The sequence below is a fragment of the Lagopus muta genome, chromosome 5, assembly GCF_023343835.1.
Source record: "Lagopus muta isolate bLagMut1 chromosome 5, bLagMut1 primary, whole genome shotgun sequence".
In the NCBI taxonomy this organism is placed as follows: domain Eukaryota; kingdom Metazoa; phylum Chordata; class Aves; order Galliformes; family Phasianidae; genus Lagopus; species Lagopus muta.
In genome coordinates, this window is record NC_064437.1 from 7811794 (window position 1) to 7824508 (window position 12715).

General features: G+C 39.3%; 1 protein-coding gene across 1 annotated transcript in view; it reads left to right on the top strand.

The window, feature by feature from the left end:
* The window catches only part of TRABD2B (TraB domain containing 2B), a 255397-nt gene that overhangs the window by 223453 nt on the left and 19229 nt on the right, over positions 1 to 12715 (top strand). Inside the window, exon 6 of the mRNA XM_048944471.1 lies at positions 9404 to 9673. Coding sequence (XP_048800428.1) covers positions 9404 to 9673 — 270 coding nt within the window. The remainder of the gene's footprint in view (positions 1 to 9403; positions 9674 to 12715) is intronic.

The window sequence follows — 12715 nt, forward strand, 5'->3', positions numbered from 1 at the left end:
TAGGATGCTCATTTAAAAAGACCACTGCTGGAAGAGCCCATGCTTCAATTCAACATAACTTCTCTGTCTCAGAGATCCCAGTGGGGCAGCCCCGAGGCTTTGTTCTCATTGCAGAGAGATGAGTCAGATGAATCATTCTGTGGTTTTAATTAAAACATTGTATGTGGGTAATATTTCAACAACAGAGGGAAGCAGTTTTGCAGCCTGGCCCACGCATCCCCTGGTAGCACAGGTTGTCTTAAAACCCAGTGAATTTCTTCTCACTACCTTAATGTGAGGTGGGGAGTTTATTCCTATGGTGGGTGGATTCCTGGGGCACAAAGAAATTTCTAATTCCCAGAGGGAAACTGTGACAGCATGGCTGTTCAGTGTTATTTAAATGACTAACCCCCAAACCATTGGGCAATCCCTCCCCTACAGGGATTTGATGGGCTGTGCTTGGACTTGTTGGGGGCCTGAGATTTCCTATGGGGACATTTTGGTGAAGGGTTCATCCTTAACTTGTGCTGCAAATTCAGCACTTACAGTGTAAGGTGGTCTGAGATATAGGAGTACTACCTATGAAATAATGAGGGGAAAAATGAAGACCTTTACAGGAGAACTGGGAAATAATAATGCTCAGTGCAAGATAAGAAGGCAGAAGCAAAAGCTGCAACTGAGCCCTTCTTCCTCCAGACCCTTTGAAAATGAAGTGTGTGTTCCATGTGCCAGAGATGAGCTGATCCCATAACGTGAAAGAAGGGACAGTCTCCGTGGACAGATAAGATGGTTCATTTGAATAATATATATATTCTTTTAATGTAGTAACTCTAGATTACCAAACCTTTTGAGAGCAGAAGGTTCTGGTTCCTGCCAATGCCCTGTCTAATTTCTTGCGGTTTTTTTTATTTGACAAATTAAATCTGAAGAGATTATAGTAAGAGCCCCTGAGAATGCTTGTCAGCACCCCTACAGTGTGGTGGGCAGGAGCCTCTCATTCCAGAACTGGCGTTGGAGAGAGATGATGGAGATGAACAGTTTTCTTGTTCTAAGAGGAACAAGGCCATCATGATTGTAGCTAGCTGGTGTGCTTTGTCTAAACTCATTAACAATCAATCTTTCTTGTGGCCTCAGATGCTTCGTAGATCTTCAGACTGTATTTTAAGATTTAGTCTCATTGATTTCAATTAACAATAACGAGAAAAAGGGAATAAAGTATCTCCTTCTCTTCCAAAAGGCATCAACAGCAAGTTACATGCTTCATTAACAGAGAAGGATGGATTTGTCAGGCAGAAATAAATATTTGATAGAAGCAGTTTCGTCAGCATGAGTTAATGTGGAGTGGGAAATCAAGTGAAACCAGGATAATATATAGATAAGACCTTATGTGTAGTCATTGAACATCAGATTTGATAAAACATTAGACATTAAAGCAAGTGGATTTTGAAGGAAGAGTTCTCCTGTTTTCATTGTGTTTCAAAGGCTCTGTCCATTACTGTGCAGGACAAATGCCCACAGACAGGTAGAAGTGTCTGAATAGGATTTATGATAACAGTTTATCTCTTTTCTTGGAAGCACTCAAGCTTTGTGATAAAAGCAGCACAGATGGGCTATAACAGTATTTTGGAGAAAGGCACAAAAAGGCACACTGGCTCTGTGTTCCTTTTTATAGCTCAGCAGCCATTAATGGCTAAGCAGATGCTTTACAACATCAGCTATAGAGAGGAAAAGTGAACTCAGTGTAACTGAGATGTCGCATCTCTTACAGCATGATCTTCCTCTGATGGCTGTTTGGTTCCACTCTTCTACCTGCTGCTCAGTCTAAGTGGCCCGTCTATCTCTTCTGGAGGCACTTATATGCCTATGTGATCTATCATCTTGCAAATATAAGAGCTTAGGCTGAACAGGACACTTAATGAAGACAAGTTGCCATGCTTGCACAGATCTGTGATCCACACGTTATGTCCATCTCATCTCTGTTAGAGCCCAGTTTCACAACCATCAGGGGAAGGAAGTGAACAGCACCAGGCATACAATGAAAAGTCTGCCCCTGTTTTAAGTCTGAAGTCTGTGAAAATGCACCAAGCTAGACATCTAGTACCTTGCTCAGTTGATGTCTCTGCAGAGAGTATCTTTTTAAGATGTGATGAGAAGTATGTATTCCTGCAGATGTTTTTCTGTCCTGAGGATCCAGTAGAGAAAGGAAAATTGTTCCCAAAGGACAAAATCTGGGAGGAGAATTCAGTTTGGATAGCAAGCAAAAAAGGCACAGACAATCATTATACATTAATAGTAACTCTACTGAGGAATCAATAAAATTTAGCAGCCAGTTGTGAGGTGTTCCTTTTTGTTTGTTTGTCAGTCTTCTAAATCTCAAAACCTGTCTGGATGACAACTGTTGGGATTGAACAAATTAATTCTCATTTTTTTTTAATGCTTAAGCAGAGGTCTGGATTGTTTTGGGAGTTGTACTTTTTCAGCTGAGTTTGCAAACATGCCGTTATCCATGGATATAGTGTCAGCTGTGTCCCAAAAGCTGACTTTGACTGGAGAGGAGCAGACAGCCATAGACAACAGGAGCTCCATTAACTTAAAATAGAAGTAGAAGGGGGATGAGCTTTGGAGAATATTTCTAGTTTGATTATGGCAAGTGGAGGAGAAAGAAGGATGTTTTCTAGTCTCTGGAGTCTGAGTTCATAACAGCTGAGATGAGTTAGTGGCATTTGGTCACCATTATCTATTTTCTCAGACACTGACCAAACCAAAATGCTCTAGAATTGGCTCAAAATCAAAGTCCAAAACAAAACTTTGCAAAAATCACAATTACACTTCAAGAAACTCACTGTTGCATATTGAGCTGAACTGGATATAAATTTTATGCTTTGCAAAAAAAGTAATGAATGATGGAAGTTAATTTCCAGCACCTGAAAAATCTATTGTGTATAATTAATATGACATCACCTCAAGCTAACATTGAAAGCTCTGAAATTTTTATAAAGAGGAAGCAGATTACATTGCCCAGTTATTAGTCCACCATTCTTCTTTATTAAAGTAATACATGTGTGCTTATTAAAAAGTTGGGTTAAAAAGAAAGAGTAATATATTTGCTTTTGTTAATAATAGTTTTCAGGGGAAAAAAGAAAAAAGTGTGGAATAAAGCTTGAAAATACTCCAGGTTAATAAAAATGTGAGCCTAAATTGTTCTTTTGTTGGGTAATTGTGTCACTTAAGATTCACCAGAAAACTTATGTATTATTAATCAATTTGGGTGGAAGTCAGGATTTCCCCTTCAGAGATAATGCTCCAGCATTTGCTTCTGCAGGGAAAAGCAGAAGAAATATTGAAAATTCTTGGCAAATTCCACATGCAAAAATTCATTAGAAGATTGAACAATTAAGTTAATATGAAATGGCAGATCTTGTGGTACATGGGCATGCAAAAGTCGTAATTTGAATGCCTGGCCCTTTTTGCCCTCTGTGAAGACTTTAGAACAAACCAGATGAGGCAGGACAGCTGCAAAGTCGCATGATCCCATGTTGAGCTGGGATGCTTGAGTAGGAGATGGACTGTCTTGGGCTATAGGATACATATTCTACCCAAGGGGCTGTAAGCACAGCTTCCATGAAGCAGTGAGGCACCAAAAGAAGCAGTATTGTGAATATCTTGCATAGGCCACACTATCTAGGCACTAATAGCTTAACGCTAAAAAGGTACGGTGATATCAGGACAGCCAAGATTTGGAGTATAAAGTTTGAGATGAGGTTTTGTTCTCTTTTGTGTGCCTCAAGAGCAGGGAAGGATATTTATTACTGTGGAAGATGGAAGCAAAACTAGAGAGTCAGCCCATTCCTCCTCTGTGGGCACAGCCCATCTTCTGCGGCTGGAGCGTGTTGCTTATACACTAAAGTAGTGTGGACAAAGGATTATTTAGTTCAGGAACTGAACCATGAAGTCAAGAAAGGGGAAATAAGTTCAGAGCAAATTGAAAAGGAATATTTTGAGGACATCTTTGAAGCCAGCATTGGGTTGTGTTGGTTTTTGTCATTTTTATTTATTAGCTGGATTTTTCTTTATAATCGAGATCAATTTTCAAACAAAAAAGGACAGTTTGTAGCATTTAAGTCTTTGAAAACAGAAGACTCAGAAAAATAATCAAAAGCTTTTTTCAGAAAGTGCTGAAATTAAACATTTTGAATTCGTGAAATGAAAGACCATTTGAAAATGTGGGAATGGCATGTTAGAGACGTTTCAGAGCTCTTATTTTTTCTGCAAATTCACTCAAATTGCAAAAAAAGTTTTTTCTACGCCCCAATTGTGCTCCGCTTTTAATGAAATGGAATAGCAAAACCTCTACACGGATTTTGCATTGTATAGTTCGAAACTAGGAAAGAAAATATTAAAATCCGTGGGAATATCTTGACCTCACAAGCTTTACACTTTGTTTATGCATAGAGTTGAGGATTTGCATTTATATGTTTGTACAGAGAACTAAATTCCCTCTCAAACTAAGGTCACAGTCCTTGGAAAGCAGTGGTTCTTCCCAGACATACGCTCTGATGTGGCTTTTGAGTCCGGAGGTACCATCCAAGTTTTTGGTGGACTGTAATCTAATTTAATTGCTTAACCTAATTTAACTGATGGTGAGTTGTAGAATGGTGCAAAAATGAAAATAACTTTGTTTCCAAATTCTGTTAAGAAATGGCAATGCTCTAGCTGTAGTAAACAAGCCTAAGGCAAGAGCATGCTACATAAAATAACCTAATTACGATTAAGCCAATCAGAGCATTTTCCTCAGATGAATAGGCAGGCAGGGATTTGACAGGTACTCCAATTTAATTGTGTGGAAAACGTGTATGTGCAGCAAAGTGCTTCAGAAGCTTTATCTCATGGATCAGGTTCTCTGTTGTTACTGAGCAGCAGTGGAAGTCAGTTGGCTGTAAGAGGATATTTCTGTGCAGATCTTTCTCATCAGCTACAGCAAGGGCAAATTCCTGGCCCTGCTGAAGACCATGGGAGGTTTGATGTTGAGTGCCAATGTAGTAGAACTCACCCTAAATGTCACTATTAGTACCTTGATGGCATCAGTGAGCAGAGGTGTGTTGGCAAGGTTTGCTCTACCAGGTGCTCCTGAGACAGTAATGAATTGAACGTTGCAAATATCCCCATCATTGAAGACAAGGTGTGATGTTTGCATGGCAGCTCCAGTTCACCCTGTGGAAGAGGCATTCAAGTCTAGAGATGGTCTCAGCCCTCTGAACTGTAGAAACTGGGAAGCTGTTGGGAGGGCAGGAGCAGTGTTTTGTCTTGGGCAGGGAGAAGGGCATGTCTGGACTCCAGGATGGCTTGGGGTTGGGCGAAAGTGGAACCTTAGCAATTACAAGCCTGAGGATTATGAAAGTAAGCTAGTACAAAACTTTATGATGTTAATTTCGTTTTCTTGACCGGATTCCTTCTGTAAGCCTAGCAAATCCTGATGATGAGACAAATTTCTATTATCAGTGCCAACACAAAGGCACTAGAAACCGCAAGACAGAGGAATGCTGAGGCAGTCTAATGGAGCGTACAACTCTGCCTAAACTACTTGCATGTTTTGTTTTGTTCTTTTAATTCTTGAAAAGAATTAGAAAAGGATGGCAAATCCACCAGAAGAGAAACAAAACCACAGGGATCTTTGTCTGTGGATTAAGCGCTTTCAAGAATGAATAAGAATAAATGCTTCCCTGTTTTCACTGTTCTGTATTCTAGGATAAAGAAACCTAAGTTACTTGCCGAGGTATTCTGATTTTCTTATTTGGACTTTGTGATTTTAGAGAGCGTATTTCACGGGACTGTACATCCCAGGGGAAGAAATTAAGATCAGGTATGAGAGAAACACACCTAAGGATCTGAAATACTTTGAGTTTCTCAAAGATGATCCCATGTGGGCATTTACACTTAAAAATGGGTGGAACTTCTCAGCCTGGAGTTGTATCGAATTACTCATAAAAAATCTCTGAGGTCTTTGTGTGGACCAGGATATTTGGTCCAAATATTTGGGTATTTCTTACAGTTTTTTGAGAAAAGGACTGCGGCCTCACAAAGTGAAAACTAGTCCTGCTTTTCTCTGGATTTAAAAATAACTCTGTATCTTGGAAAGCTGTCTCAGCAGAAGTGAAGGAGTGAAAAAAAAAAGTATATTACATCCCCATGGTTTCATGCAGTGCAGCTGTGCTAACAGTGTGTTGGGAAGGAAAGGCATGAAATAGTCCATGAAATAATCAGTGAATCTAATGGTAAAGCTTTATGCAGTGAAGAGACTGATGGCTCAAGTATCCTACTGCAAATAACCAAGGGACAGGGAGAAGGTGCCATCATTTTCTAGGGGAAAATATCCAGAATGCAAATACATTCTAATTAAATCAGTGGACATCTGATAGGAAGCCTACCTTAAATTACAATATCTTTAAATACTCATACAATATATTTGGATTAAATATGCATATTCAGATGGATTGCAAGTTTTATTTCTGGTTAAATATCTGTAGAATGGTAATCAGATCAGGGAAAGCCATGCCTCTAGATGTCATTAAGAATTCAATTTTAAAAAATCATTCCGTATAGTCTATAAGTTGATGACTGGCTTTCAGTTGTTCTTGCTATATGTTTTTTAGACCTTTTAAATTTTTTCTATACTGTGTGATTATATTTTAAATTATTTGGAAGAGATGTTGAGTCTACAAGTATTTATACAGAGATATTTCACTCCTCCCATGCGCGGTATTCTAAAGCTTCAATATAGTTTAAAACATAGAAGTGAGCATGTGTCAACATACAATCTCCAACAGCCTTTCTTAGATCTTGAGCTACTCAGTAGTAGTACAGGAATAATGGAACATTATTGACCAAATGTAATGCACAGTTGCCACAACAGATTTATTCCCTATATGTCAACTCTAAAGAACAAGTGGTTAGTTTATAACCCTCCTTGGGTTACAGCATTTTAACATTTCTTCAGTGTTTATTTATTCTCCTCCCGAAGAATGTTCTGGAATATTGAGTTTACAACCTGTGGCTCATGTGATGGTAGTGGAAACAATTAAGCCAGAAGCTTTCAAAGCCGCCACTGGGATTTTGATGCCCAAAGTCATTAATTTTAATAAGAAGTGAGCTGCCGTTCCTCTTAAGTGGTTTCTAAAATCTCAACCCATAAAAACACCTCTCCACCGATTCCAGTTTACTAGGAGTTCAGAGCAAGATAAACATGTGTAACAGAATGGTAGGTGTTAAATGGTGGAAAGTATGTGTTCAGATGTCTCTAAAAGCATTCAAGGAACAGAGTGGTGGCCCCAGGGTTTTACTGGCAGATCTAGTCTGATGTGGTGGCTGCTCCTGCCGTCATCATCTCAGGGAATTGCAGATGGGATCTCATTGCTGACTGATCAGAGCGTGAGGTAGAGTTTTGTTGAGAACAAGTCAATGGAAAGAGAAATGTGGGCAGTAGATCAGTTTCAGCCATGATGTTCACCCTGCTTGTCAACTTTGTTTTCTTGCATCTGCTCCATGCTGTTGCCTTCTTAAGATGTTTCTGCATGCCATAACCTTTATGTCTACTGTGACCTGAAGGATTTATCCACTGCAAATCTGTGAGAGCCTTTCCTTCTACACGACTCTGCAGATGACATTGCTTCAGCCATGGGTGGAGTGACTGTGATCTGTGTCTCTCAGTCTAAGAAGTTGTGAAAACTTCGGAGAGTTCCAGGATCACTCTTGGAGAAAGAAAACTGCTGCAATGATGAAACCTCATGCTCAACATGAATCGTGGAAGAAAGTCTTACTAGGAAAAAATAGCCAGTACCAGCAGATCTTTCTGTAATGTAAAATAGAGCATGGGATGAGTATGAATGAGTTTGAAACTGATTCAAGAAAAGTCTAAATGCTTGGAGAAGGAAAGGGAAAAAAAAAAAAAAAGGAAAAAAACCCCACAAAATAGGGATTTTCTTGTCTTTTATTAATGAAAAGAATTTTCATTGGAGAATTTTAGAATTAATTTAAACAAGCATCTTTCTTTTCCGCATCTGTCATGTGATCTCTGAAAAATGTCATTACTGTTGGCTACAGTGACAAAATTACTGCAGTGTTTTCCAGTGAGTCTCTCTCCCAGTAGCAGCAATTAATGCTCAGTAGCTGTTGGAAGGAGCTGTAGGTAAAATGTGATGCAGTAGACAATGATTCTGAGTGCTATTGTAATGGACTTCAAAAGCACAAAAGAAAAAAAAAAAAGGCTGCCATTAGTAGTAGATGTGACTTTTTTTGGAACTAAATGTTCCTTAAATTAAACATGTGGTTTCACTTGCAGTTCATTTTGTACATTGTCACCAATGAAGTTTAGGATTTCTTATTACTTTTTCTTTAAAATATCTTGCTGGTTTCACTCAGGAGGCAAAACTTTTCACGTGGCTTTAATCGATTCTGTCATAAAAGCGATAGCATCCATGTAATAGAAATAGTTTTGCAGACCACAGCTTCATATTGGCTATTATTTCTCTTCCATTTTCTTTACCTACAACTCATTGGGCCATCCCAGAGAGAGAAAAAAGTTCCTCTTTTGCAATTAAGACCAAATGGAAACTTTCGCTGAAGTTAGAAAACAAAATCACTTTGTGTCAGTACTGCTTTATTAGATTTTTGTCTCAGATATCTTGGCTCTCAAATGCAAGCTAACATGGCTGCATATCAAAGAAGAGAGTTTATATTGACTTTTTTTTTCTAAAATTAGTGAAATTCTAGAAGATGAAGTCAATAGAAGGCCTTTTGCTGCACAGTTCGAGAGTGATGCAAGAGATGGTAGTATTTCAAACAGAAGTTAAGAGCTCTGGTAATATAGCTTCATGGTGGTCCTAGAGAGGTCATTTACCTCCTTTTTTTTTGCTTGACTTCCCCAGTACACAGAAACTGCTAGAGTTTGGGTCTCACAAACCTTATCCCAGCAGCCTTTCTATTCTACTATGCTGTTGTCAACAGCCTGGGCTTCCCTGTCGCTAGCCCTAGTTTGGATGAATGAGTGTAATTATTGTTGCAGTCAAAACAATGATTTGTTTCCAACAAATGATGTCCAAAGTTGGAAAAAAAAAAAAAAAAAAAGGGAACTATTGTTATTTGGGGTTTTTTGCATCTTTTAAGGTATTCCTTAGTTAACAAGGTAAATATAAGCTAAATAAAATATAAGTTAAGAGTAGTTCTCCTCAGAGTTTTGCTATTTAGAGTTTACTTGATAGTTTTCTAGGAAATGCCACTGCTGTGCTTCGTCACTTTCCAGAGCAAAAGCCTCTCTCGTGGCACACCTTAGCAGCTAGCAGCACTCAACAAGAATAGTCCTTTGCTTTCACCTTTTCTTAGCATTATCTCTCAACTTACTTATCAAATATATATCAAATATGTTTTGCAGTTCAAGAATGACCAAGACGAGTCCTGCCTTGCAAGGGTCCTCAGCAACAGCCCTGCCTGCTCTGCAGCTTTCTGAACAGGTCCCGCTGACATCTCCTTCCCTGAAGCCTCTACAGATGGATGAAGAAGACAGCCTGTCTCCTCATCTCTTGTTACCAGACAGCATCAGCCAGCTGGAAGAGTTCGGCAGACAGAAGAAATGGCACAAGAAGCAGCACAAACACCATCGCCAGAGGCAGTTCAATGACCTCTGGGTTCGGATAGAAGACAGGTGAGTCATAACTTTCATGATTCTTGTCCTCTTCCTGCTGCCCTTTACAGATTCCAGCTTTGTTGAGTCGACCATACAACAGGTTGGAGAAAAGCTAAATGGGAGAGATGAGGAGTAAGGTGTTGTTTTTGGAACATAAGGAGGAACTCAGAGGAAGGCTAATAGGAATATTTACTCTAAAAGTCAAGAGCGAAAGCTGGTGGTTAGAATGCTTAAAATACAGAGAAAGTACAGTAAAAAAAAAAATATATATATTGTTTCCCCTTCTTATCCAATAATAATTTTCCAGTCTTTACTGTCAGTTTTCAGCCCAAAGACTGAGCCATCTTCCAAACTTTAAGATTCTGACATGTCTAACTTACCTAACTTTCAATCTTCAATATTTTGATACTGAAAGTATTTAACACCCCCAACACCTCTGTTGTTGCCTTGGAAACAACAAAGTTAAGCATCCTGAGTCTAACCACACTGGGTGTGTATGTATCTGTCTGACTGTCTAACAACTTATCTATTTATGGCTTGTTAGAATCAACTTAGGGTATGTTGCACCTGAAAATCACAGTACGTCCTTCAGAAGTATTCTGAATATTCAGAAGTATTCATTGCTGTATGTTTCTACACCTGGGAAACTGAGGAACAGGCAAAGTCATTCCCATTTTCACAACATCTAAATGCCTTGCATTCCAAACAAGTCAGAGTTTCTTACAAGTTTCTCCTTTTACCAATGAAAAAGGCTCTCTACATACTTGTGTTCCGTATTTTTTTTTAATTATTTTGTTCATTCTTTTTAAAGGAGCAGTTGCCTTGCTTCTGTTGTGTTTTATTGTATTCTTTTCTTAGGATGAGTGATGTAAGTGTTGTTGTTACAGCAGGATATAATAATCTTACTGTGGTAGGATTATTCTGATGCTGATGCCAGCCTTGGTAAGGAAGATTGTATCCAAATCATTTGTTTTTTTCTCAAAATTTGTTCAGCGTTGGATTCTCTCTGTGGAAGATGTTTTAGCATGAGGTAAAAAGCATCTGGTGCTATGTATTTGGCTGCCCCAAAGACAAGGGGCTTCTCTGTTCATCTTCCACCCAAGGGATGCCAAATGTTGGTGTCCCAGCATTTCACGTGGGTGTCTGATCCAGCTCACTGCATGTGTAATATGAGTGAAGTCCTTAAACAGTAAAGTCTTATAAGAGTTTGGCAGTTAGCCGCGTTCCTTCTGCCCTCGTCTTATCTATACAGAAAGGATATTGGATATTGGGCCTGATACTGCTATGGAAATGTGCAACTGGGGACTTCAAGCTGCAGTGCTTGCATAGCTTTGGCAGTCTTGTGTTCCTTTTGTTGTTTTTATTTCAGTATTAAATATTCCTAGAAAAAGTGTTTCAAAGGGTAGCTCTCCAGGCTAGAGTTAAATTATTCACTCTGCGCTGGTGAGAGATTTCATCTGAACTGAAACCTTTTATCCCTTTACTTCCATTTCAGAGGGATGGAGATTGGGATGAGGAAACACAGGTTTCCGTTCCCACCAAGCTGGTGATGAACCAGACACTGTGTGTCGCCTGCTTGCTGAAAGATCCCAGGGAGATGTTAGTGGGAGATTACAGTCCTAGAAGCAAGGAAGGGCTGGAGGAAGGGAAGTTTTCCTTAGTGCTTTCAGATGGCTTTAGTTCTTCTATACTTCTGGAGTAACTTCTGCTGTTTTCCTGGAAACAAAACAAAACAAAAACTACAAACTGTTCAGCTAAATCAGAGACTCAAAACCAGCCCTGGTTTCTTCATAAACTGGCTGGGATCTCAACTTTCATAAACTGGGTGCTGCATATTCTGCTTTTGGCAGTCGGGTTTCATCAGTTTTAATTGCAAGCTGGACCTTGCACAAGGCAGTAAACAGTGTGTTCTTTCTAACTGGTTTCTTTCTGATTGGCAAGGAAAGAGCAGAAATTTGTGCCTGTCCCTAGGCTTTGATGCATGATTGTTCTTGGGAAGAAACAGCTAGGGTGACTAATATGGGCAAATAAGTGTTACTTGCACAGCAGAGAAGCACATGGACTTGCATCATGTTACCACAGTAAAGTTCATCAGCACTGAAGGGTGAGGCTGTTAGCACTCATTTTGGGAGGATATCTGGTAGTACTGGAAGCTCATACTCGGACCTGACTTAAATTGGAGCACCGTTGTGTCTGTCTACAAAGCCACTCTGTGTGGACTGAGCTCTGATCATGTAGTATTATGGCTTTCCACATGGTTCTTCTTCCCATTTAAGTTTCCTAACTCACCCAAAACTTTATTTTGAGACACAATAGGGAGATTTAGTTCATTGTTACTTTGGGGGGGGAGTGAAAGCTGTGTAAAATTCATTGTTTCCATGAAAAGTCTCCAGAATTCATCTGTTTGAGTCATCTTTCAACCTGAAAAGTCAGAGAGAAATATACAGGTCAGGGACAAATCCAGGTGACTTTATGCCAGATTGCTGATTTTTGTATGTACCTCATTGAACTGTGAAATGACTGTGGTTCATACAGCTTTTTTCCAAAGCTTTATTGACCATGGGTTAGAGGATTTGATGAGCCATGAATTGCAGGACTTTTATGGACTATGGATTTCTCAGTTATCTCATACACTCCTGTGGAAATCTTAAGGTGTTTTTTTAAGCTACCAGCACAGAAACAAAGGAAATGAACACAGGAGAACAATCTTAAAGCAACATCAAAGTTCTGACTCCAGCCTATAAAAGCCAGGAAATCCATAATTAATGGTTCCACTAAGACCTCATCTTACACGGTCTTTCTGGTCTGATCTGAGGTTATAGCTACAATCTGAAATGGCCTCGTGAAAAATGAGTCATCATTTAATGTCACACATCATTATTAGTATTTACTTTCAGTTATACCTTGGAGATTGTCCTTTCCTTTTTGTTCTGTCTTAGCAGCTGAGACATTCGAATTGGCAACCCTGAGTGGACGCTGTTTAGATTTATGTGTTTGAAGGCTAGTACTGCTGTGGAGGATGAGAAAGCTTCTGCTCTGTCTTCTCCTCCTCTCTGACAG